Source organism: Delphinapterus leucas, chromosome 3 (assembly GCF_059928025.1).
Source record: "Delphinapterus leucas isolate spDelLeu-1000000601 "Yukka" chromosome 3, BTC_Dleu_Yukka2, whole genome shotgun sequence".
Classification (NCBI taxonomy): domain Eukaryota; kingdom Metazoa; phylum Chordata; class Mammalia; order Artiodactyla; family Monodontidae; genus Delphinapterus; species Delphinapterus leucas.
In genome coordinates this window covers 35270257-35297846 of record NC_143131.1, presented here as the reverse complement: position 1 = coordinate 35297846, position 27590 = coordinate 35270257, and the positions used below count along the sequence as shown (strand labels likewise).

Below are 27590 nucleotides of genomic sequence, written 5' to 3'. Positions count from 1 at the left end.
GTTTTCAGATTTCTTCCTGTTCATGTATTTATCTAACCCCATTCATGGTCACTTAAGCCTAAGTTCACATTTTGCCCTTGTGATGATCAGATGTTATTTTTCTCATTTTCGGGACTGATGCCGTTCTGATAGATAACTTTCAGTGCCCCTATTGCTGTAGAACCAACAATGATTTGCTAGTAAAAACTCCTGCCCTCCAAATTTCCACATGATATCAGCTAGCCTCACTAGAGACCATAAAGTAGGGTCTCCACTCCCCCACACTGCTTATATCTGATAAAACAAGTAACAAATCATAGATTTTCAGGAATCCAAATCCAAATAATAGAATTTCAGGAATCCAAATTGCAAAAGGCAGTAATATTACCATTGTTTTACAGCTGACAATTGTAGGATCTACAGTTAAGTTATTTACTACTCAGCTTTATTATGCAGGCTATAAATTAAAACCATTTAGGCTTTTGTATTGAACTGGTGACACAAAATTTGTTTCACTCTCACCTCTTCTCATGTGTTGAGGTGCCATGGTTTTAAATACCATCCTTATGCTGACAGCCCTTAATATACATCTCCTGCTTTGAAACCTGTTCCCTGAATATGCACACTGCCTATTTTACATCTCCATTTGGGTGACCATGAGGCATGTGAAACTCGATCTCGCCCAAACTGAACCCTTTATTACCTTCTGGTGCTGGTCTTCCTGGTCTTTTCACCATCTCAGTTAGTATCAGTTCCTCAGGGCAGAAACTTAGGAACTATCCTTAACTTTCCTATTTCTCTCACTTCCCAACCTCCATTCCATCCCTTCCTTCAAAAACTAAGATCTCATTGTAGTTCCTTCATTATCATCAACCCAGTGTGGGCCCCCTTCATCTTTCTCATGGACTACTGCAGTAGCCACCCTACTGCCCAGTCAGTTCTTCACATTGCTGCCATCAATTAAAGTTACCCTTTTACTTGGCCAGATCATGTGACTGCTTTGCTTAAAACCTTCAATAGCTTTCTTTCTCCTATAGAGTAAAAGCCAAAGCCTCATCATGACTTTTAAGGTTCTGTGTCCTCTGCTGTCCAGTTACCTCTTTGACCCCACATCCTGTTTCTCTCTCCCAGCTCACTCTGCTCTAGTCTTCCTACCATTGCTCAAATGCGCCAGGCAGGTTTCCCCCTGGGGGCCTTTGCACTTGCTGTTCCTCTGCCTGGTTCACCTTCTTCCTAGATAATGGCATAGTTTGTTCCCTGATTTCCATTAGGCTCTGCTTAAATGTTACTTTATCAGAGAGGCCTTCCTTGAATACCCTGTATGAAAGATTTCCCTTAGTTTTGCTTTGATTCTCTTCATAGCATGTTCCACCACCTGAGATACTGTTTTTTATTTAGTGTCTGTTTCTTGGCTTCTGGAAAATAAACTCCACGAGAGCAGAGAATTTGTTTTGTTCCCTGCAGTTTTCCCAGCGTCTAGCACAGTGCCTGGTGTATTATAGGTGCTTAGTAAACACTTACTGAATGAATGAATATACATGTTTTAATACTGGTAGATAATGTTTTCTCTCACCAGGTACCAGGTCATCAGTACACCATCTGATATTTTCATGGTGATGGAATATGTCTCAGGAGGAGAGCTATTTGATTATATCTGTAAAAACGGAAGGGTAAGCAGTTCTGATTTAATCCTGTGTATATTTTGTAATACCCCTGATCCCTTACTAGCATCAAAATAGCAGAAAGCAATTCTGTTAAGAGGTCTATTTTATAACCAGCTCCCTTGGTCTTGTATTTGCCTAGAATCATAGACTATTTAGAGCTAAGAAGCATCTTAAAGATTATCTCCTTAGCCTACTTACACAGATATGGAAACCAAGAGTCACAGTTTATTTATTTATTTTTTTAAAAATTAATTTAATTTATTTATTTACTTTTGGCTGAATTGGGTCTTCATTGCTGCGCGTGGGCTTTCTCTAGTTGCAGCGAACAGGGGCTACCCTTCGTTGTGTGCGTGGGCTTCTCATTGCGGTGGCTCCTCTTGTTGCAGAGCATGGGTTCTAGGTGTATGGGCTTCTGTAGTTGTGACACGCGGGCTCAGTAGTTGTGGCTCGTGGGCTCTAGAGCACAGGCTCAGTAGTTGTGGTGCACGGGCTTAGCTGCCCCGTGGCATGTGGGATCTTCCTGGACCAGGGATTGGACCCATGTACCCTGCATTGGCAGGTGGATTCTTAACCACTGCTCCACCAGGGAAGTCCGTCATAGTTTATTTTTATTTATTTACTTTTTATATTTTGGTCATACTCTGTGGCACGTGGGATCTTAGTTCCCTGACCAGGGATCGAACCTGTGCCCGCTGCATTGGAAGCGCAGAGTCTTAACCACTGGACCACCAGGGAAGTCTGAGACTCACAGTTTATATATATGCTCAAGGTCACATAATTTATTAATGACAGAATTGGATTGAGACTCCAGAACTCACGATCTTCAGACTTTGCTTCTGGGGCATACAAATACTTTTAATATATATCTTAAATTATGTATGTAATCCTTAAAAAATATATTATTAAATACTTAAAGATCTAGGCCTTGCTAGTCAACCCTAGTCACATTTAAATTGCATTCATTTTTTGGTTTCAGAAATCTGATGTATCTGGAATAGTAAGAACAGGCTCCATGAAGGAGGTAGGAATTAGACTTAAGGAATTTAGAGTTGGAAGGAACTTTAGAAGACATTTTGAACAGTGTCTTAAGTTACAGATACAAAAACTGAACATTGACCCCTGCGCATACTTTTTCTTACACCCAGGGTATGTGGTATACAAAAACCTCTTTCTGGAAGAGCCATGTCAAGCACTGAGAAGCCAATTTTTTTCCCTCCCAATCTAACATTCTTTATATCATTCACTCATTTGTTCTATGTAGCATATCTTTACTTTCATCAAAATCATTAACCAAATTAATTTTGATTTTACCATTTCTTAACATGGTTCATTTCAATTTCAGGTATTCCACTTGTCTTTTCACTCCCTACTCCCTGCCCCCACAATCCCGCACAAATATCCTGCCTAGAAAAACGGAAACAGACACAAATTGAATTGGCATCTTGCTTTCTTATCTTTTGTTTTTCATGTCTTAATCATTTTGCTTTACATTATGGGGATTTTCCTCAATTTTATCTGTTGCATATTAAAATTCCAGCTGTTTTGTTTTGTTTTTTTTGCGGTACGTGGGCCTCTCACTACTGTGGCCTCTCCCGTTGCGGAGCACAGGCTCCGGACGTGCAGGCTCAGTGGCCATGGATCACGGGCCCAGCCGCTCCGCGGCACATGGGATCTCCCTGGACCGGGGCACGAACCTGTGTCCCCTGCATCGACAGGCGGACTCTCAACCACTGCACCACCAGGGAAGCCAGTTGTCTTTCTTTAAATAGCCTATTTTTGTTGTTGTTGTTCCACTGAGATAATAAATGTATCTGTCTGAGGATGACAATTAGTTTAAAATTTTTTTCTTCTTCTCTTCCCTGGATTGCTTCTGTACCTTCTCTGTTCCCTGCTCCCTGTTTTTTTCCTATTCATTTTATTGGTCTTTGTCTTTTGTGCATGACCCTTGCTCAGATACCTGGTGATTCTGGGTTGTCCACTCATATTTGAGAGTGAAATTCTAAATGCCAAGCTCATGAGGATGGAACTTATTAATTGGTGGGCCTTCCCATAGGTTGAATAGGTACGGACCTGTTTGTTTTACTAGGAAACACCAAATGTTAACAATTACAAATATTTTTCCTTGGATCAGAAAGTTGCTCCACAAGAAACCTTCCAGTTTCCTTGAGCGTGTTAGCTTAGCTGCCAGTGCTCTGCGAGCTAAATGGGGAAAGGCCCGCAAGCCTTACTGGTTAGTATGTTGACTTTCATTTTATCTCCATGTTTTCCTTCTGGTGCCTCATTCCTACTCTGGTGTCCTTGAGAACAGAGCTGGTTCAGCCTTATTAAAGAGTAAATCGTGGGTCTTATTCCCCAGTAAGGGTGAGCTTAAAACTTCTTTCTTCCATCAGTTGTCCTGTTTTCAGTCCACTTCTCACTTCTACCTTCAGAAATTCCCAACACTTCCAATATCTAAGCCCTCCCAGGAGTCTGCATGCAGATGAGTTTATCATTGATTTCCACCCCTAAAGGCTTATTAGATTTCAGCTTTTTGTGGTCGGCCAAGTCTTCATCACTGTTCATCTACTCTCTAGCTTAGTGACTCCTTGATTACTGCTGTCTGTTCTCTTGCTCTTTTGTCTTTATATGCTGTCATCTTAGTGATGTTTCAAGGAGTGGAGTACAAAGTTCCATCTGCCATGCTTAAATGGAAATATGCTTTGACTTTTCTAATCTTTCTTTGTAGACTTCCCCTCCTTGATCCTTTGTACTCTATTTATTATTAATAGAGTATAATTTTCATTTTTGTAGCCTATCTAGTTATTTTACCTCTTGTATTTTGCTTTATCAATGAAATTTTCTTCTCTTTCACATTTAGAACACATTCTTTTTTTCATTTAGTGTATTTGATATGAAGTCGTATTAAAAAATGAACCTATATTCTAGAAATAAAGGTATTAGATTGCTAATGCATTATTACTTTCTCTAGAGGAAGGGCATCTCTGAGTGCTTTGATAGTTTTAGTTTTGCTTTCAAAAGAAATTACTGGTTCATATTCCAGATTATCCATACCATTAAAGGTGTAGGAACCTGGTTTTAGAATGCTAATTTGTGACCTGTGGTAGAGAATTGCATATTAGAGTCCTTTGCCTAGAGAATTAATAGCTTATTTATGAAATATGACTTCTTGGGAGCAGGCATACCCAAGTAATGGCTTTCATTTATGGAAAAAACATCATAAAATAATAAAATATAGATAAATGGACAGAGAAGTTTTTAAAGAATATTTTTTAAAATGTAATTACAGCATAAGATGTAATTTTTCAGTAAGCATAGTAAAGATAAATGCTGTTATATTTTATAAAACAAATGAATTAAGGTTTTTCTTTTGTTAAAATTAAAACATCTTTTATTTCAGGAGATATGATAACATGGTTGCTTGCTAATTCATTAACACTGCTTAAATGTTGCTTTCTCATATAGTCCACAACAGTATTCCCCACCCCAGCGTAACTCTTTGTGCCCTTATCCTCCTTTGTTTTTCTTCAAAACACTCTTACTCCTTATATTTGATATTTATATGTTTATTGTCTATTTTCTTTAACTAGATTAGGGCCTTTTTTTAATTCATTGCTGTATCTTGAGTGTCTAAAACCGTGCATGGCACATTGAAGGTATTCAATAAATATTTGTTAAAGGAATCAAGGATTAAATATTTGTAATTTACAGGAGAAAACATGCCTACTTTCAGGTAGAAATTGAAATTATTTGAAATAGTGCATGAGATTAGGTGAAAAAAGTTATTATAGTCAAGAGAGTGATAATATTAGGAAGTTGAGTTACTGATTTGGGTTCTAAGACCCTCCTAGCATTTCCGTTTTATGCTGCCTATATCTCCTCCCCGTTTCAAAAGTATCTCATGAGTGAGGTTCATTTGGAAGGTTTCTTGCATTTTCACAGTTTTATAGGTTGGAAAATTATAGGTAGAATAATTTCTTTTGAAAGACACACGTTTAAGTTGCCTCTCTACTTTTCTTAGCTGGATGAAAAAGAAAGTCGGCGTCTGTTCCAACAAATCCTTTCTGGTGTGGATTATTGTCACAGGCATATGGTGGTCCACAGAGATTTGAAACCTGAAAATGTCCTGCTTGATGCACACATGAATGCAAAGATTGCTGATTTTGGTAAGGATATTTTTATAGTTTCATATATTCATTATGTTTAACAAACATCAGTAGGATTCTTCAGATAACTTTTGCTTTTATATAATAGACTGAGTATCCCAAAGTAGCATATCCTCACCATTTGTATATGAGCTACAAAAAGGAGTAAAAATAAGGAATTCTCTTAGCTTTATGTCTTTAAAATTGACTTTTATGACATAGGCAAACAATTTAAATTGGCAGCATTAGCGACATCACTTGAAAAGAGACCATTATTTGTGAAGGACCATTATTTAACTATTTGCTAAATAGTGTTATCAATAGAACACACTGTTTCCAGTGTGTTCTTCTGATCAAGTTATGGAGCAAGAGGAAAGAGACTGGGCTGGAGTTATTCAAACTTTGAAAGCCAGAAGGCAAACCATATGAACAAAATTATTTTTAGAAAAAGAAAGTAAAATATTTTAAATAGAAAAGCATAGTTTCAGCTTGAGGAAAATTTAATGAATTTATTTTTCCTTTATTTCTTATATAAATTGCCACTGACATTATTAAACCTAAGATAAAAATGAATATCTACAAGTCTCTTTTTTTAGTTTCATTTCAAATCAGAGGAGATACTTATATTTTCTTAAGTTTTGTATATGTTTATATATTTTAATCTATAGAGATTCACTAAATAGTGCCCAACAGCTCTGAGCTACTGAGTGTTTTTTTGTAACTGACTAAATTATTTGACTTTCTTATTCTTTAGTTGTCATTATTTTTTATACATTGTATTTTTGAGGAGGCAGAGTTTTCTTTTTTTCTTTTTTTTTTTGGCCGCACTGCGCAGCTTGCGGGATCTTAGTTCCCCCACCAGGGATTGAACCCGGGCCACAGCAGTGAAAGCACCGAGTCCTAACCACTGGACCACCAGGGAATTCCCGAGTTTTCTTTTTGTAGTAGAGCTATGAAGGAACTTTGATATTAAAAATTATTATTTTTTAAAAATTTTTATTTATATATATATTTTTGCGGTATGCGGGCCTCTCACTGTTGTGGCCTCTCCCGTTGCGGAGCACAGGCTCTGGACGCGCAGGCTCAGCGGCCATGCTCACGAGCCTAGCCGCTCTGCGGCATGTGGGATCTTCCCGGACTGGGGCACGAACCTGTGTCCTCTGCATCGGCAGGCGGACTCTCAACCACTGCGCCACCAGGGAAGCCCTATTATATTTTTTTAAAGAATCAGAATGGAGGTTAATAGAAACTTTGAATTTTAATTCGGTTCTACATTTTTTTCTAGTAATTTCTATATTAATAAAACTTAAACATGCCCAGTTTATTGTATTAAGCAAAATAGCCAATAGCTTAATACATACTCATTAAACTCCAACAATGCACTAACTTTATATGTTGAAACAGATTACAGGTTTTATGGCATAAAGGCAAAATATTTGGGAACAATAAAGACTATAGGATTCTGTTGAAGCAAAGAACAAAATGATGATTTATCACTTTAATGCAAACTCAATTTTATTGTTTAATGGAATTTTGTTTTTATTTTTGTTCTTGGGAAATCTTGAGCAGTGGATTTTGTGCATTTTCAGGTCTTTCAAACATGATGTCAGATGGTGAATTTTTAAGAACAAGTTGTGGCTCACCCAACTATGCTGCACCAGAAGTAATTTCAGGAAGGTAGTGTTTGCCACCTCCTCCCCGCCCAATATATTTGTAATTGTCTTCTTTTCCTAGACTTTGTTAGTCTATAGTGTAATATTCAATTCTATTGAAAGGAATTTAAAGCTTATTTTTTTCTTATCCAGAAGGTATTCTATTTTAAGAATAAAACATTATAAGTGAATAAGGATTAAGGACTCCACTTATTGAGGAGGATGTTGGTTTGCAAGTCAAAATTATATTAGTTAGATGAGAGTACTCTCGTTTTTTCCCCTGGTGGAAGAAACTGAAGGTTTAAAACTAGCAAGTTTTAAAGGTGAGACATTAAAAACTTGAAATATCTAGTAGTAAGAAATAGTGTACTATTTGCTTAGATGAAGAATTAAAAGTGTAATGGGTAGCTTTAATTTTTCAAATTAGCTTTAGCTTTTACGATAACGTGCCTTGGGGAATTGGACTGAAGTATTGATAAAGTCCTCAGATTTTATTTTTCATTCTTTAAATCTTCTAGAGACTGAAATATTTTAAGAATTCTAATCTCCCAATTTGCTAACCGCCAGCATTGAGAACATGAGGATCTTAGTATAGGGCAGCTTTTCGGATAGTTTAGATGACAGGAAAATTTAATTTTTTGAAGAGTAACTGTTCTTCACTATACTACTGAAAGTGAAAACAAAGAAGCTAAAGTTTGTTTACTAGTTTTTATAATTAACTTTTAATAACTTTTCATTCAAACCATGTTTCTTTGTTTGAATGTCTTACATCCTGATTAATTTAGAATGCATAAATAGAGTAGTATTTTCTTTCTATTTTCATAAGCTTGCTTGCCTAGACTGCTCAGAGAAATTATATTTGTGTTAAGGCATGGTTATGAGTAAGGCAGAAATATCTAATTTTAGATTTATCGTAAGTTCATCATTACCTTTTTATATTAACTTAATGTTTAAATTATTATTTCATGTGGGTTGTCTAATTATTTGGGGAAGAAAACAATTTAGGACCTGGATACTGGGGGCAGTGTTAATTAAATAAACAAAAAGAAATGTAATTGTGCATATATGTAATGGGCCATTACTGAAGTCTAATTTTCCCAGTTTGCATAAGGTCTTTCTGTGAGGTCTAGATGTATGGAAACTTTTACTTTCAAAATAGTATATATTGATCAGTTCAATAATTTGACCAATTTAAAGAAATCCTTTCCCTGAAGCCAGACTTTGAATGTGTTATCTAATTAGTCAGTAGCTAGTTAAGTCAGTGGGTTACAGTGTATTGCAAATAAGAGTTTAAAATCTGCGAATTAGTTAGCTGGGCTTCATTCTACAGCCTCAGGCCCCTTTTACCTTGGTATGAGGTCTCGGGTTATTTCGGAGAGTGGCTTTAGAGTCAGAACATTCTCACTTGATGGAAGATTACTTAATCTCTCCTCTGTAACCAAAAAACAATGGTTTTAAATTCAGTAATGATATGTTTGTTCAAAGTTTGGCCCTATTGATTGGATATCATGAGGACCCTTGTGAGGTAGTATGGACAGAATTTTAGCTATAGTTTGTAACTTAAAAAAATTCTTAATTTTTGTTTTCAAAGATAATACTGATAGAATTAGTATAGAATCTGTATGTGTAGTACACAGCAGTGACTTATAGAAACCATATTCTGACTAATAATCCTTTATGAAGTATCTATATTTAAAATGATTAATTGATTTACTCTTTAAGTTACTAATGATTGTTTAATCCAATTGATATTTCCTGTTACAGATTGTATGCTGGTCCAGAGGTAGATATATGGAGCAGTGGGGTTATTCTCTATGCTTTATTATGTGGAACACTTCCATTCGATGATGATCACGTGCCAACTCTTTTTAAGAAGATATGTGATGGGATCTTTTATACCCCTCAGTATTTAAACCCTTCTGTGATTAGCCTTTTGAAACATATGCTGCAGGTGGATCCCATGAAGAGAGCCACAATCAAAGATATCAGGTGATAAAGCAACTTGATTATCAGATCTAATAGTATCAGTGATATAAGTGAAAGAAAATTTTGCAGAACAGTATGTACAATGTAATCCTGTTTTTATGTTAAAAATAGTGTATAGACTCATTTATTTTATTTTGATATTTAAGAACACATACTAACCTGGCTGCTTTAGGGAAGTAAGATTGGTAGGAGGAAGGGCTTTCACTTTTTTGCTTTTGTTTCTTTATTTCTTTTGAAATTGTAGCAGTGAACATTATATTACTTTTTTTTTATTCCATACATCTACAAAGTTGCTTTAATGAAATTCCGAATACAATATTTTTTATTAAAGTAAATGTGTATACTGTAACTAAAATAGAGGGGAATTCACTCTTAGCTAAGTATTGAATAATATACTTGGGGTTCAGTAAGGAGAATATAATCTCTTCTAGGCATTTCAAACAGGATAATATCTGATCAGAAAAATAGGTGCTTACAAAATACGGTGGAGGAGTTAAAGTCAGAAGTGGGGGAAGGGTGCTTTGATCTGTCAGTTTTGTCACTCCTCACTAGTTCTTAGGACACCAGTAAGTTACTTTTTTTTTTTTAACTTTTTTTAAAATTCAAACAGAAAGTCACAAAAATTATAATCATCCTCATCAGTTCACTCAGTCCCATGTAATTATTTTTTTTTTCATCTTGATCTTTTGTTAGCACTTTTATGAATTCATCAGTTTTCCATTAGAGTTCTGAAAATGCTTATTCATTCAGTTCAGCAGTATAGTCAGTTACCAGAAACCTGTACTTGTCAGTGTATTACTTTTTTTTTTTTTTTTTTTTTTTTTTTTTTTTGCGGTACGCGGGCCTCTCACTGTTGTGGTCTCTCGCGTTGCGGAGCACAGGCTCCGGACGCGCAGGCTCAGCGGCCATGGCTCACGGGCCCAGCCGCTCCGCGGCATGTGGGATCTTCCAGGACCGGGGCATGAACCCGTGTCCCCTGCATCGGCAGGTGGACTCTCAACCACTGCACCACCTGCGAAGCCCAGTGTATTACTTTTTAATTTAAAAAAAGAGCTAATAAAAAGGACCCTGGTTGGATATTAGATTTGGTAGTGATTCTTTAAGATTTTCTATAGTATGCTTCATGTTTGACTTTTACATATTCTCATGGGGACTAATATTTTTTCGTAGTAAATTTCTGTGTTGCTATTTGAGTTCTGATCTTATAAATTATTGTATTTTCCCCTTTTGTTCATCTCAGGGAATGAGAAAATTTTAATTCAATCAATGACATGTTTGTTTTTGTAGTAGTATACATTGAATTACATATGAAATTACTGTTTTGTAGGTAAAAAAGTCCATCAGTTTTACCAGTTACATATGGTTCCACGGAATAGTTTAAATAAGGCAAAAGCGATGATGACAAATCTCCTTCTCAAATTTGGGCAGGTCATTTCTGATGAAGATTTTTTTAAAAACTGCAAACTTTGTTTCTTCTACCATCATTTTTCTTTCCTTTTTTTCCCTTATGGAAATTTCTCTTTTGGTCTTCTGACGGCTAGACAGCACACTTATCTGAGATGGAGGGCGAAGGAAGAAAGAAATCAGACGTATATCTGGGAATAGTAAAGAACAAAGCATTAGGATAATGAAGAAGAAAGAAAGATCATATGTAGAACTTAAAGCTTGATTCCCAAAATAGATAACTAATAAGGACCTACTGTATAGCACAGGGAACTCTCTATTCAATACTATGTAATGACTTATATGGGAAAAGAATCTAAAAAAGTGGATATATGTATATGTATAACTGGATTCACTGTGCTGTACGGCAGAAAGTAACACAACATTGTAAATCAACTATATTCCAATTAAAAAAAGAAGAAAAGAAAAAAGCTTCATTCCTTTCCATTTACTCCATATGCTGCAGACTAGCTAAAAAACAGACTGTGAGTGGCGGGGCATGACTTTACCACTAGAGGAGAAGGACTAGTCATTCTGTAAAATTTATATTTCAGACTATCTTAGTGAGAGGTGCTTTTTCTTGTGTTTTACATGTTTTTTCCAATTTAAATGAAATATGTGACAATTGGAAAAGACTTGGAAAACACGAAAAAAATTAGAGAAGAGAATTAAAGTGATTTTTAATTCCATTACCCAGAATATAATCATTGTTCTTTTGGGTGTTTTCCTCTCTTAATGTTTTTAGTTTTAGCATATTTTTTTTTACATAGTTCAAGTCAAAAATATCCTTTTATATATGAAGTTAGGAAATCCTCAGTTCCTTCATTAAAATAAGGGGATATTATCTTCACAGAGTTGTTTGAAAATGAGGTGAGATAATATATATGAAGTGTTTAGCCTAAAATCTACCACATAGTAAGCACTCAATGAATAACAGTTGTCTATTTTTGTTGTTGTTATATATTTTGTCACTTAACATTATATCCAAAGAGTATTATAATGAATCCACAGACTAATTTTGTTCTCTTTCTGAGCTGGAAATAACATGGTCTTTGCCATTGCCATTTGTTCCAAAACTTTAAAGTGTAGACACTTTGTTTCTGGTTGCTCCAGCAGTGTTTTCTCCCTCTTAAAATCAGAGGAAGGCTGGAGAATTTCCCTTAACATATACAATGAAATGTGAGCCAGAAGAGGAAAATCTCAGTTTTAAAAAAATGATAGGGCTTCCCTGGTGGCGCAGTGGTTGAGAGTCCGCCTGCCGATGCAGGGGACACGGGTTCGTGCCCCAGTCCGGGAAGATCCCACATGCCACGGAGTGGCTGGGCCCGTGAGCTATGGCCGTTGAGCCTGTGCGTCTGGAGCCTGTGCTCCGCAACGGGAGAGGCCACAACAAGTGAGAGGCCCGCGTACCGCAAAAAAAAAAAAAAATAATAATAATAATACAGTATGAGTATAAATATAAATGAATTCATATCCTAAATTCCCCCAAACTGTTACTTTCAGTCTCATCTCTCCTCAAAGTCCTTCTGACCCCTGCCATTTTCCCTCAGGGAACATGAATGGTTTAAACAGGACCTTCCAAAATATCTCTTTCCTGAGGATCCATCATATAGTTCAACCATGATTGATGATGAAGCCTTAAAAGAAGTATGTGAAAAATTTGAATGCTCAGAAGAGGAGGTTCTCAGCTGCCTTTATAACAGAAATCACCAGGACCCTTTGGCAGTTGCCTACCACCTCATAATAGACAACAGGAGAATAATGAATGAGGCCAAAGATTTTTACTTGGCAACAAGCCCACCAGATTCTTTTCTCGATGATCACCACTTGACCCGGCCCCATCCTGAAAGAGTACCATTCTTGGTTGCTGAAACACCAAGGGCACGCCATACCCTCGATGAATTAAATCCACAGAAATCCAAACACCAAGGTGTAAGGAAAGCAAAATGGCATTTGGGAATTAGAAGTCAAAGTCGACCAAATGATATCATGGCAGAAGTTTGTAGAGCAATTAAACAACTGGATTATGAATGGAAGGTAAGAAAGAAAGAGCATTCTGATTATTAGCACATTTGACAAACCTGTAGTCTATATAATGTTTTATAGAAGAATTCCTTTTGACTTTGTTTTTCTCCATACCATATGCTAGGTTGTAAACCCATATTATTTGCGTGTTCGAAGGAAGAATCCTGTGACAAGTACATTCTCCAAAATGAGTCTACAGTTATACCAAGTGGACAGTAGAACATACTTATTGGATTTCCGTAGTATTGATGGTATGTACGTCACACAGAACAACATAGATGACATATTAGACCTTTTTACCTAATTTGGCATTTTAGTAAATCTTTGATTCTTTTGAAGCTTCTTGAATTGTTCCTAGTAATTCAATAGCAAAAGAACATAGAATATAAGATTTTGTGCCTTTGTTGACGTGAACATTTGTGTATCTTGTGAATAGTTTATTGTCCTTTTAAGATTATCTTCTAAAATCCTTAAAGCCTGATACAGCCTGATCCTAAAGTGATAGTTTCTGCTACATTTCTGTTTTTTGTAGTTCATTTTGGTAAGATAAAATATTTTATTTAGAATAAATGTTGACTTATAGTAAATGGTGCAAAATCATACCATGGTTTGAAATGTACATTAATTCAGATCTCCCATGCATATACACTATTTTTTTTTTTTTTTTTTTTTTTTGCGGTACGCGGGTCTCTCACTTCTGTGGCCTCTCCCGTCGCGGAGCACAGGCTCCGGACGCGCAGACTCCGCGGCCATGGCCCATGGACCTAGCCGCTCCGTGGCATGTGGGATCTTCCCGGACAGGGGCACGAACCCATGTCCCCTGCATCGGCAGGCAGATTCTCAACCACTGTGCCACCAGGGAAGCCCCGACTCTTAAAACTAATTTACCTTATCTACTAAAAAGCCTGATGGAACACATTTGACTCATAATTCAAATAAATATCAATAATAATTCTACCCCAGCATTATGAAAGGCTATAGCTGTGTGTGTGTGTGTGTGTGTGTATAAACGTTCTCTCACAAACAGAACCTTTTTTAAAAAAATAATTATTTTTGGCTGCATTGGGTCTTCGTTGCTGCGCGCGGGCTTTCTCTAGCTGCAGCAAGCAGGGGCTACTCTTCATCGTGGTGCACGGGATTCTCACTGTGGTGGCTTCTCTTGTTGCGGAGTGCGGGCTCTAGGAGTGCCGGCTTCAGTAGTTGTGGCACGTGGGCACAGTAGCTGTGGCTCGTGGGCTCTAGAGCACAGGCTCAGTAGTTTTGGCACACGGGCTCAGTAGTTGTGGCTTGTGGGCTCTAGACAGCAGGCTCAGTAGTTGTGGCGCACGGGCTTAGTTGCTCTGCAGCATGTGGGATCTTCCAGACCAGGGCCTGAACCTGTGTCCCCTGCATTGGCAGGTGGGTTCTCAACCACTGCGCCACCAGGAAAGCCCCCCAGAACCTTTAATTAAGTAGAAGTTTATGGCAATTCTTCATTGGCCAAATCAATTGAATTAAGATATGTTGCCACTTTTGTTCATTTAAGATTATATGGAATTATTAGATGAGATTTACCTGTGAATTTTTTGTCTTCTTTGTAAACTCAAAGATAGTACCTACATAGTATCAGAAAGACACAGTTTTGAGCTATGATATGTTGGCTAAACCTGTTTGTCTATGTCTAGATGGTATTTTTCTTCTAACACTTACTAACGCAGTCTGAGATACAGAATGGGTTTTATTTTTTTCCATTATATTTGGATTAAATTCATGAACCTTGGGGCTTCCCTGGTGGCGCAGCGGTTCAGAGTGCACCTGCCGATGCAGGGGACAGGGGTTCGTGCTCTGGTCCGGGAGGATCCCACGTGCCGCGGAGCTGCTGGGCCGGTGAGCCATGGCCGCTGAGCCTGCGCGTCCGGAGCCTGTGCTCTGCAACGGGAGAGGCCGCAACAGTGAGAGGCCAGCGTACTGCAAAAAAAAAAAAAAAAAAACATGAATCTTAGGTTTATTAGTACCTGGGTTTACCAATTGAACGGACATTTACTGTTTTTATATTGTGTTCCCAACTTAGGTTTTCCTTGATTTTTGTTCATTGGAATTGTTGTTCTTTTATAAGATCTTAAATCAAATATGAAGACAAAGTGGGAGAATGAAGAGCACCAAGATGAGAGTTAGGAGACTTGGGTTCTAGATTTACCTCTCTGTTCATTTGTCACTTAACTCTTAAGGGGTTTATGTTTTCTTATCAATAAAATGAGGAGTTAAATGAGATGATTTCCAGGGTTGAAATTTTAAGTGCATTTATTCTATGATTTTAATATAGAAAGACTGACTTTTATTGCTAGGGAATGATGTTTATTAAGCCTCATGATTAGTTTCTTGGGCTCTCTTAATCCTGGATTGCAAGACTGATGAGTAGCCAAATATGTACCCAATCTTAATAAGTCATTAGGGGAATGCATTGCTGTGTGTAAAAAAGGCAAGTGGCATAATACAGATTCATTGCTTCTATTTTAGGAGGTATTCAAAATAAACATGCTCTTGATAGCTGGTCAGTGATCTCACTTAAAAGAAGCAAATTAAATACTATTAAAATTTTCGGGAGGGTGTCATGGATTATAATAAATTGAATTTTTTTTTTTACCCAGAGGAAATTACTGAAGCCAAATCAGGGACTGCTACTCCACAGAGATCGGGCTCAGTTAGCAACTATCGAGCTTGCCAAAGGAATGATTCAGATGCTGAGGCTCAAGGAAAATCCTCAGAAGCTTCTCTTACCTCATCTGTAACGTCACTTGACTCTTCTCCTGTTGACTTAACTCCAAGACCTGGAAGTCACACAATAGAATTTTTTGAGATGTGTGCAAATCTAATTAAAATACTTGCACAGTAAACCTAAAACTTTGCTTATTTCTTTGATAGCAATAAGCATGCATAATAAATCATAGCCAAATGCTTCCATTTATAATCAAGCTATACATAATTATAACTGAGGGTTGGCCTTTCGGAATGCAGTTTGCACAGGGACTGGAACATGATTAATAGTTAAAAGCATAATGTGCAGAAATGAATTAAGATAATTTTGTTCATTGTTCAGTAGGCATATAGAATAATATAATATACACAATGAATTATAGTTCTCTCAGGCTCACTTGATTTTTGGCTATTTTATATTTAGTGTATACAGGGCTTTGTCAAATATTAATTTACCATAAAGGCCTTCATATATTAATTATGTGTTGATGTGTTATATATTTGCTTCATAAATTTATTCAATAAATATTTGCCTAGAATCCCCAGAGAACTTTATAGGTGATTTTGTTTTCTGGGCTCCTTAAATAGCAAGTATCTTCAACAGTAGGGACAGCCTGGATGATTCTTCCATATCCCCTCCTTAATATTCTTATTATTCTGTAGTATATGGTAAGTCACCTTAAAGATATTGGACACATTTAAATTTTTTTCTTTCGTTTGTTAAGTCCAAAAACACACAGAACTTATATATTCAGATACTCTAGGCACTAAGTTTAATTTTACAATTTGTCCCACTATATTCTGTACATATATTGCTCTTTTTGTCACAAGAGCTGTGTTGCATATACTGTAAATAAATCATGCTGGTTTTGCCAATATCACAAAGTCCTCTGCTCATCATGTCAGTCAGTATTAAATGTATGCAAAAATTTCTAGTCATTCAATCATGTATCTTTTAAATTGATTCAGTGCATAGAACATGTCTTGCAAACTATTTAAATACTCAGATATGACTTTTTTTCCTAGACTTCATTATGGACATTTTTTAAAAGAAAAGTTGAAAGGCTGTAAGGTGATCACATGTGTATCTACCACTTAGATTCAACATTTGTTAACATTTTGCCATATATGCTTTATCTATATCTGTATATAGATACAGTTATATATATATGTGTGTGTGTGTGTGTGTGTGTGTATATGCTTTTTTCCCCTGAACCATTTGGATTTTGCAGATATATTCATCACCCCTCAACACTTAAAGCATCTCCTAAAAAAATGATGACATTCTCCTAAAAAAACCCATAATACCATTAAAAATTAATAATTCTCTAATGCCATCTAATCATGCATATTTAGATTTCCCCTGTTGTACTACAAATTTATTTCAAACCAGGCTCCAATTAATGTTTATACATTGCATTTGGTGTCTCCTTCATCAACTATTACTTTATTATTGTTTTGATAAAATATGGAACAGATCAGTTAGTTCTTCTAAATAGTAACATTTGCTTTGGATTTTAATTACTTTTTAAAAAGTAGCATTATGGAAACTGCCTAAAGTTGCTTAATCTTCCTAAGAACTCTGATTTATATTTTCTTTCTCTTGCTCTTAGTATAATGCATTACATAATAGGTGTAAGAAAAAAATTTAGTCACCTCAGATAAAATTCGTATCATGTGTATGGTAATAAAAAATTACTGTGTCACCCATAATTGCCTTATACTATATTTTAACTTCAAGAAGAATTTTTTGGTATTATTTTTCCATTGCAATGGAACTATCTTTTTTTCTCTTTTAAGACTCTTTGTATTGTAGTATTGTTTTTGGCACCTCTGTAACCAGATGATAATGTACTCAAATGTCATGATAGCTTGCATAGTTACTGTAGTTGTAGATTTGGCTCCAGTACCCCTAGAAACATGCACTGAATTGAAAAGAAAAACCGTGCTTCCTTTTGTCCAGGGCTTATTCTATTCAACTTAGAATCTGAAAGCTGTATAAAATTATAGGAGTTTCATTTAAATATAAGTTCAAACTGTATTTATAACTTGTATGTGGCCCTCTGTTTTGAGGATATTGACTTCATGTAGGCTCTAAATGCAGCATTATGTTCCTAATGTTAAGAACAGAAGACTGTATTTTTAAAGCTACAGATTTGTATATAGAACTAAGACATCGTTGTAATGTCTCTATAACCTGTTGTGGGGAGCAGGGAAAAAAAGAGGAACCAATTAAATAGGACCTTCTAAAAATTGTTAATTTTGTAAACTGCTTCTTTTAAGTTATTGTGGTTCCTTTTAGTTACTGAGTTTTATTTTGAAGATATTTAAATATTGCACTTGTACAAATAGTATAATAAATGCACAGACTATTGCTGTAAATTCTTTTTTTAAGCTGGGATATTTGAAATGACAACTTTTGGTTGAGTATGTCAAGGTTGCATCAGAATTTTCAGAAATTTACTGTGGTTTGCAAATTCTTACTAATTGAAGATGTAAGGGAGTCAATGCAAATGATTTTTAATCTTTTTTTATTATCTTTTCAGCAATTTATATTTTTTGTGATTTTATGCAACCATATTTTTACTTTGTCTTGACAACTGAAAGATGTATAAGGTTTTTGCCAGAAATGTACTGTATACATAGTTTTAAATATAACAGATTTTACTGATATGTAAAATTTTTGCCATTAAAATAAATGATTTCTCACTGAGAGGAACTTTTCTACCAGGTTGGGGGATATGGGAGCTTAATATATCATATCTAATTTAAAATAATTTCACTGAAATAAACTCCATTGCTTTTACTTTGATTATATTTTTTCTTTGGATGGTTCTGTAGTTTTTCAGAGTTTTAAATGATTTTGTACAAAACGTCCTGCCCTCTCACCCTGCCCCCCCCCTACTTTTTGACCTTGTAGTGATACCATTCACACTGAATTAATGACTGGTGGACTATGGGTGGATGTAGAACTCCATGAACCTTTGGAATGAAAGAAAAAAAATGTATTTAAATCTTTTCCCTTTAACTCCTTCCATCTCCCCCATCCACAACAGAAATCATATTTTCATCGTGAGTTCTCTTCACTAGACGAATGAAAGTCCACATAAAACATAACTATAAATTGGTAGTATGGTAGAAATCAATCTTTGTGGTACAATATTTCTGAGACTTGTTCATGTATGTCTTGACCAGAGTATATTTAAGGATACAATTTCAAATACTTTGATTTGGAAAACGGATAATAAAGAAAAACATCATTTTTCATCGGCTTACAATGTGCTTAACTTTTTTAACTTCTGGGAAAACTACATGGAAAAAAAAGAGGCACTTGTTATGGCTGACCATCTGCACTTTTTAAACAATGTGCCTAAAGTATAGTGCTTGAACAAATTTTAGCACTTGAACGTGGTGATTTTTGCCTCATCTAAATTAGTGAGTTTTTGTTTCATCTAAAAATTAACCACCTGAACAAAATATTAAGTTATATACAATAAAATTCAGAGCAATTATCTTTGGCCGCTAACATTAGATTTGGTTAGAATTCCACTCCTGTTAGAATTCAATCAGTATGAAATCTTATACGGCGTTGTTGGCAGGGCTTGTGTTAGATTGCTGACATTCTGAATCCTTAAAATAGCTTGATAATTTTAACAGAACACAGTACTAGACTGTCATGAACAGCACATAGATTGTTCTTTTAGGGAACTTAATTACTCTTAAGTAACCTGACTGAACAAAATTGTACAAGAAATTCTCTTGTCTGAAAAATAGTTATTGAACTGTTCTATTTATTGTAAACAAATGGGCTGTTCTATTTATTGTGGATGATAATAAACGTTAACTATGACAAATGTAGAGGATTTCTAGCAACTTGGAAGATGATCATGTTGTCTATACAGACATCATGGGAAATTATTAAATATATAAATAGATGCATTATGATCACAGACCAAAGTAAGTAGGAAAGTGGTGGGTGAAGTGTGAAAACTTAGTGTTGGAGGTCGCCTTTACTAGGGTAGAGTGGGTCAAGATTAAGTTATTTGAGAGATTTAGGAAAGACTCCTTTTAGAAAGGGGTACAGCTTCGAGCACCGTTTAATTATTTTACTCTGCAAACTATATCCCCTCATAAGGCAACTATGAACCAAGAAGCACTATGAATGTGACCATAAGGCATAAATCCTGCTCTGAATGCCTTGTTAGGGAGATATATATATTTTAAAGAGTTTTATAGAGGTATAACATATACAGAAAAGTGCACAAATCATAAAATATTTGGCTTGCTGTATTTTCAGTGTTTTAGGTTTGCAATGAACATGGCCATGTAAACCTCTAACCCAGATGAAGTAACATTGCCACCACCTTAGTAGTGTCTTTTTTATTAATATCAGAAGTGATATAATATCAGAAGTGGTATACTATCACTTCTGCCCTATCCTACAGGCCACACAGAACAATCCTGGTATGATGTAGGAAGGAACTACACAAGAGTATGAATGCCAGAATTAGAGATCATAGGTGGCTATCTTGGAGGTTGGCTACCATAATTGCGTATTGCTCATTTTGAAAAAACTGGTTCACTTCCACAGTTCTTACCAATGTTGAAACATTTAATCCAACAATATAAATAAAAATCGCATCTGATAACCACCACTGATCTCACTGGAAAAATCTGAAAGTACTGGGAAGCTGGCAAGCTCACTGTGGCAAATACATGTTTTCCAGAATGATGATTTTTGCTTAAATTCTTGAATTTTATCATTGGTAACTGTCGATTGTTTCCCTTGATGTAACAGGCTCCCTTTGTTCATTTTCACGAAAAGGCCTGTCAGACCCAAGCCTGAAAACCGGCAGGGGTGTCAGCCCTTCTAAGTAAAAAGTGTATTCCACAAAAAAAGCATCTACTTCAGTTTATAAAGCAATTTCACGAGTGCTTTTATCTTGAGACATCATACTTCAATATACAGCAAAAGTACTTTGTACCTCCCATTTTTGTCACACAATATTAAAAAAAAAATGTGTGTACTCAAGGGTCATTTTAATAAAATAATTTTTACTGCTTCTTCAAGGACATTGAGGGACTGCCTCTTCTTTTTCTTACAATGAGTGTGTACAGTGGTGGAGAATACAATGACTACTAGTACAGCTTGGCAGCATTGCCCTGATTCGGGCTGAGGTGCCAGTGGTTTTAGCCACCATTGCTTTTGCACTCTCAGCGCAAATGTCAACATTGTGAAAAAGGTAAATGACGTCTTCATGTTAGTATGAAAATAGGGATAGTTTTGACTTTAAAAGGATCTTGACGACCCTCAGGTCTGAGGATCACCTTTGGAGAATCCTTGCTTCCTATCAGTGGTTCTCAATGGGGTAGGGGTGGGGGGTCCATCTTTTTCCCAGGGACATTTTCTCATGTCTGGAGACATTTTTGCTTGTCACAGCTGGTGGGGTGGGAGTGGATGCTAATGGCATCCAGTGGGTAGAGCCCAGGGATGCCGCTAAACACTCTGCCCTGCACAGGAGAGGCCCCCTTCTCCCAAGAAAGAATCATCCCGTTGGAAAAGCTACAGCCTTGAGGTTGAGAAAACTGGTCTACAAAAATGATCCACAGCGACATTAAGAAATCAAAACGATCTTAATTTATCAATTTCCTAAACACTTCCCCGTATTACATGTCCCCACTTTTTTAAAATTTTCAAGACAGCTACTTTCGGGCCATAATTCTTTCTTCTTTAGAGAAATTGAGTCCAACTTTTTGCGGGTTTTTTTCCCCAACGGTTGAGCCACGGCCGTACCCTTTTTCACTCGGGTTTGCCTCTGTCTTCAGCGTCTGGACGACCTCATCAACTAGGTTGTAAACTCCTTTAGGGAGAGTCGTGAGTCAATGCTCTGGATTCCCCCCAAATCGTTTTCCCGGGCCTCTTCTCCTTTACCTGCTGACTGGATGGACCTCGTGGTTCCGCCAGGGCTGTCCTCTCCGCGCGCACTCAGCCGGCGCAGCCGCAGTTTCCCGCACTTCCGAGTTGTGGGCGCCCACGCGCCGACGCTCTCGTCTGCCACTAGAGGGCGCTCCCGGCCCGGGCGGCCCGGACTACCAGCCTCGGAGGGTAATAATGGGGTGGGGGCGGCCGCAGTGACTTCTGGGATTTGTGGTCCCGGGGAAAGGATTGCGGAAGAGAAAAGCGCTGAGTCGCCTCTTCCCTGCCAGCTTCTCTGGACTGTTCGCACGCCCCAGATCGGGCAACCCCTATCTTGGGACACCCTACACCTACTGCAAGCAGGTAGGAGGTCGGGCGTGGTAATTTCCGTTTCCGGTGGGCAAAGGGCAAGCGGAATGTAAACACGGGACCCGAGGAGTGGTCATCAGGTAACAGGGGTTACGGGTCTGTGGTGGAAGCGGGAGGAAGTTGAGGAAAGCGAGGCTGGTGGGTCTTGGGGTAACGGGAGAAAGGAGCTTCAGAAGTCGGAGTTGAGGCCCACCGCGGGTGTGGCAGAGCCTGGACGCTAAGGTTGGTCTCTAGGGACCAGCAAGTCTGGGGATCGGGCCCTCCCTGGCACCCGCGCCCGGGGCGGCTTCCGAGGCGGGCGGTGCGGCTTTGACCCGTCCTGAGAGGCGGGAGGAGCGGAAGCGAGCTGGCTTTGCCCCCAGCGTGGCAGGGGTCCGCGGCCGCGGGCGGGGCTGTGAACTCGCGGGTGACGTCCTGAGCAGCCTTTATGAACTTCGCTCTTCTTTACTGTTGTGCAAAATGAGGGGAAATCGCTAATGCTGTTTTCTCCTGTGCGGTAACATTTTCGGGTAAATCGGTTCTTGAATTCCTCACCTCTGACTACATCCCTATACCCGGAAGGATGCTGTTTTCATTACCTGTTTGTGTTCATCAGGTTTCTCGTCTTGGGTGCTGCATTTTACGTCTCAGTGAAGAGAAGCATTCTCTAGCTTGTGGCAGGGTATAATGTCTGTATTATTAGTTGCCACACTTCTTGGTCTCTCACATTGCCAACTTGGAAACTTGAAGCCACGAAACTTAATCATCCTCACCCTTGTCTCCTTTAGGGACAGTCATAAATACAAGACTTCTTTCATATCTTGACTTATTCTGTTATCTCGTGAGACCTTCCTAACGATTCATTCTCTCATGTTGTTCTCTTTCTGGGCCTCCGGACTTGTGTTCCTTAGTAACAACACTTACATTTTCAGCCATTTCTTGGTTCTTTCCCTAAGTTACTTGCAGTCATCTTTAAACAGAGGAAACTCATTCTTCTTTATTATAATGGGTCTGGGGAGAGAGTTTGGCATTGTCCTGATTCCCTAGTATAGCTTATAATCCCTTACTCCTACAGGCTTTTCTAGAAATCTCTGCTCCTGTGGAAAGCATGTGGTTACCCGTATCAACCTGTACATTTCTTGATTGCTGTAATTTATTGGCACTTTGTCATATTCATTAAGAACTTAGGTACATGACCCACAATTTTCTTACCCCTCCAAAATCTGCCATTATCTTGGGCCTTTCCATGTTGGTGACCTCATAGCCAACCTCAGTTTTTTTGTCTCCTTCATTCTAGTGGTTACTTATACTTTACTGCAGCATGTGTATCAGTGATAAAGATCTTAATATCTGCTAGAACTTACTTGCTATTTCATTTCTCTCCCTCCCTTACTCCCACAATGCCCATTCTTTGATAGTTTTATGGAGACCTCTGCTTCATTGCTTTTCCTTATCTCGATAGTTGATCAGTCAGTTGATCATAATCTTCTTGGGGTTATAGGCTCCTTTAAGAATGGAATGAAAGCTTAGAGACTCTTGTGCAGATTGCACACAAGCATATAAAAATGTATATAGAATTCCAAGGGTTTCTCAGTATCTTTAAACCCATCCATGTAACTAGCAAGAGCTCTCGATCCCTCAGCAAATCCCTTCTCTAAATAAATATTTGTTCAATTCTTCCAGGGTTTCCTTTAACTTTGTTCCATCAGTTATGCTGTCTCGCTTAGCCCTTATATTTGTATATTATTGAAGATTTACAAAATAGTTTAACATTTCTTATCATTCTGATTAACCCTATAGTTCTGTGAATTAAGTCATTTCCTAAGTTTGAATCTTTCAGAAACTTTTTATGGAAAATTTCAAACATATATGAAAGGAGAGAGGAAAGTACAGAGAATCCTGTGTACTCACCACCTAACCTCATCGCTTATCAACTCAAAAGCAATCTTTTTATCTATATCTCTCTTCTATTGCACTCCCCACTCCCGCTGATTACTTTGAAGCAATTCCTAGATATCGTGTAATTTCATGTAAAATATTTTAATATGTATTCCTAAAAGATAAGCACTCTTTTTGTCAACATAATCGCAATACTGTTATACCAAAAAAAAGGCGGAACTTCTTACTGTTATCAAATATGAAATCATTGTTCTGATTTCCCCTATTATTTCATAAAGGTTTCCTCCCCATTGGCTTGTTTGAACCTGTAGCTAAGCAAGCTCCACACATTATATTTGATTTGTGTGTTTCTTAAGTCTCACTTTTCTTTTTTTCTTGAAGAAACCTGGCAGTTATTTCTTGAAGAAGCCAGTTTTTTCTTTAGTTTCTGTTTCTTGCTGTCTGCATCTCTGACATCTTATTTGGCGTGCTCATCTGTATCCCATATTTCTTGTACACTGGTAGAGGTTTGATCTGATTGAGCTTTAACTTTTGGCAGAAGTACTTCATGGATGCTGTGTCACTTCCATCAGGAGATACAATTGTGGACTTGTCTTTCTTTATGATGTTAGCAGCCTTCAGTGATTATTGCCTAGATCCACTATTTTAATTAGGGGTCAAGAAAATGATGACAGTCTAATCCTATTATCCTATTATCCTTTCTTTTGTTGGAATACTTCTATAAAAGGCCAAGTTTGAAATTTAAAGCTCTTTCCTTGTCATTTTTCCAGAATGGCTTCCTTTGGATGGAAAAGGAAGATTGGTGAGAAGGTCTCAAAGGTCACTTCCCAGCAGTTTGAAGCTGAAGCTGCTGATGAGAAGGATGCAGTTGAGAATGATGAAGGGAACTGGCTTCATGCCGTTAAACGGAGGAAAGAAATTCTCTTTGAAGGCTGTGCTGAGAAAAGTAAACAGCTGAAGGACGAAGGAGCCACTTTGGCTGAAAATAAAAGGTATGTTTTTAGAGTTTTCTTTTCGAGAACAGTTTTGGTCTTTGGTAGGACAGAATACTCCTCAGATCATCCAGAGATCTACAGTCAGGCCTTTGTGCCTTTGACTGGTATCTCCCTTGTGGTGCTGAAGAGTTTGAGAAATTAAAAGTAGTGCTGAACAAGAAGCACGTTTTAAAAATTCTTTTCTTTGTTCTTTATCTTCTTTTTTTGTTTTTCTATTGGTAAGGATGGTTATAAGATTCCCTGTTTATCATTTTTGTCATAATTGAGCCAAAGTTGAGGAACCAGCATTTTTGTTTCTAGGCATGTTATTATTTTTGATTCTGGGAGTAATCTTATTAATCCATTGTAATATAAAACATAAAATAATGCTTAAGCTATAATATATTAGCACCTCAAATTGGGAGTGAATGGTAGACAATAAATCAAGGACAACTAACAGCTTAATGGCCTAATGTTAGATTGTGAATTCTTATTTGCAGTGTTTTAGGCAAAGATTTTTCTCTTGTAGAACTTTGCAAGATTGGCCATTCTGTCTTAGTCAGAAGAAAACCAACTATAAATTTTCCACGTTTATGAAATCATTTTCAGAACATCCATAAAACATCTTTAGAAATTCCTGTAAATGCCTGTTAAAAGTTCATTAACTTTGTTGTTTTTATCTTTTTCTCTAGACCACACTAGTGTGTAGAAGGGAAAAGCTATTCAGTTATTGCCATGGGATTCCCTATGAATTTCCTGTGGTAGATGAGAGATACCAACTTTGTGTATAAACAAAATAACTCATTTTTTTTTTTCCTGCATGTCAAAACACTGAGTCATTTCACTGAAATCAGCTGGATTGGATGCTTTATTTTGAATGGAGAACACTGTGAGATGATTAAGGTTTTTAGCTATTTAGCACTTGTTTTGGAGTAATGTATACACAGCTTTAAAAGATAACAGAATTAAAGGAATCTGGTAGAAATGAGTCGTTCGGCTACTCTAAGCCAAAAATAAATAGAAATAATGGTTTAAAAATATCTAAGAGAATATTCAATTGATTGAAAGTAATGTAAGGAATAGGAATAATATAAGGAAGAATAGTGAAGTTAAATTAAGGAAAATAAAACTCAGTCCCTGTCTTCCAAATCAACTTTATCTTAAACCACCATCATTTTCACTACATTTTTAGCCACATTGGTCTTCCCTGTGTTTTTGAACACAGTTCTTAATACAACTTTGTCTTATGACTCCGTCTGAAAAGCTCTTATTTCCTGTGTTCTGATGTCTGTCGTCTTGTCCTTCAGATCTCTGCTCACATGTCCTCTTCTCAGCAGACCTCTCCCTGACTACCCAGCAACCCCGTACTCCCTCTTCCTCCATTACATCAGCCTTTTTTATTGTTTCTTAAATATTTATTTATTTATTTGACTGCATTGGGTCTTAGTTGCGGCTCGTGGGCTTCTCTAGTTGTGTCGCGTGGGCTTCTCTCTAGTTGTGGTGTGTGGGCTTAGTTGACCCGCGGCATGTGGGATCTTAGTTCCCTGACCAGAGATCGAACATGCGTCCCTTGCATTGGAAGGCCGATTCTTAACCACTGGACCACCAGGGAAGTCATGTTTTTGTTCTTGTTGTTGTTGTTGTTTTTTAAAGATTTTTAAACTTCTAGGACTTCCCTGGTGGTCCAATGGTTAAGCCTCTGCTCTTCCACTGCAGGGGGTACTGGTTCGCTCCCTGGTCAGGGAACTAAGATAGCACATGCCGTATGGTGTGGCCAAGAAAAAAAAAAAAGAATTTTGAACTTCTATTTTGTGATTAGGTGAAAGGAATACTAGTCAAATAAACCTTACAAATGAATGAAAAATAAAACTCTTTACTCATGACTTATGTGTATGTTTTTCAATCTGTGTTTCAAAGGATATCATTAAGTTGATCTCAACTATGGTGACAGATCAGGAAGTAAATTAGTTGCTAGGGTGGCAGTTATTGGTTCAGGAACAGTATTAGACATTTATTGATGTACCAATTTGTATATAATGAGTCAACTTTTAAGAAATGTGTAATGTCATCATTAAAATATAACATCAAATAACCATTCATCCATCCATCCTTCTTTAAAAAAAACATTCAAAGAGAGGTAAGATATATTATCAGACTTTAAGGAGCTCAGCCTTTGATAAGATGCACAGAATACAGATAATTATCAATACATTGCAGAGTAGTGTATGCAGTAAGACAGGTTAGTTCATACAGAATATTTCAGAATCACAGGGAATGGAGCCACCAGTGCTGTCTGGTATATCAAGGAAGTTCTGACAGATAAGTTCAATCTTCAGCTGGGTTTCAAAGAAGGAGTAGTACTTTGCCAAACCAATAGTGGTGGGAAGCATTTCAAGAAAGTGGGAACAGAATATGGAAATGCAAAGAATTTTCCTAAACATGTAAAAGAAATTGTTTTACATGTTTAGGAAGATTCTACCAACTTGGTGTTTCTGGAGCAAAGAAATACAAATAAGTTTGCAGCAAATACTGCTGAAGAAAAAACACTAGACTGATCTCTTTATATGCAACAGTAAGACCCTTTTCATTATATTCTATTGGCAATGGTGAAAAGTAATTTTATGACTTTAACAAAGTAATGAAAAACCACAGTCACATCAGCATATTAAATTTTCTTATAGTATTTCTCCCTTTTTGAAGTTACCTTATACGCTTATTTAGTTGTTTATATTTAGTTGTCTTTCTTCTGTAGAAATGTAAGCTCCAGGAATGTAGGGACTTTGTCTAGACAGACTTTTGTCCTCTGCCTTCAGCTCTTAGACCAATTT

At 37.2% G+C, this 27590-nt stretch overlaps 2 protein-coding genes and 1 long non-coding RNA gene across 9 annotated transcripts in view; 2 read left to right on the top strand and 1 right to left on the bottom strand.

Annotated features, from left to right (window-relative positions):
- Positions 1-18436, top strand: part of PRKAA1 (protein kinase AMP-activated catalytic subunit alpha 1) — a 46397-nt gene extending 27961 nt beyond the window's left edge. For 3 of the 6 annotated variants that reach the window (XM_022598578.3, XM_022598586.3, XM_022598594.3), the window contains 7 exons: positions 1556-1649; positions 5662-5806; positions 7375-7462; positions 9202-9426; positions 12417-12903; positions 13016-13142; positions 15519-18436. In XM_022598578.3, coding sequence (XP_022454286.1) covers positions 1556-1649; positions 5662-5806; positions 7375-7462; positions 9202-9426; positions 12417-12903; positions 13016-13142; positions 15519-15763 — 1411 coding nt within the window. In that variant the 3' untranslated portion in view covers positions 15764-18436. Of the gene's footprint in view, positions 1-1555; positions 1650-2619; positions 2665-2876; positions 3874-5661; positions 5807-7374; positions 7463-9201; positions 9427-12416; positions 12904-13015; positions 13143-15518 lie in introns of those variants that run through there. The other 3 variants (XM_089908809.1, XM_089908807.1, XM_089908808.1) reach the window with 3 other exon arrangements.
- LOC149749535 (uncharacterized) lies at positions 6582-15707 on the bottom strand. Its single transcript, XR_016392633.1, has 2 exons — positions 14647-15707; positions 6582-11018 (listed from the first exon to the last, which is right to left on the bottom strand). It is a non-coding gene; the product is annotated as an uncharacterized LOC149749535 (long non-coding RNA).
- Positions 18437-21777: 3341 nt separating the features above from the next.
- TTC33 (tetratricopeptide repeat domain 33) overlaps positions 21778-27590 on the top strand; it is a 32320-nt gene continuing 26507 nt past the window's right edge. The window contains exons 1-2 of one of the 2 annotated variants that reach the window (XM_022598620.3): positions 21778-21904; positions 24559-24780. In XM_022598620.3, coding sequence (XP_022454328.1) covers positions 24560-24780 — 221 coding nt within the window. In that variant the 5' untranslated portion in view covers positions 21778-21904; position 24559. Of the gene's footprint in view, positions 21991-24558; positions 24781-27590 lie in introns of both variants that reach the window. The other variant, XM_022598614.3, reaches the window with a different exon arrangement.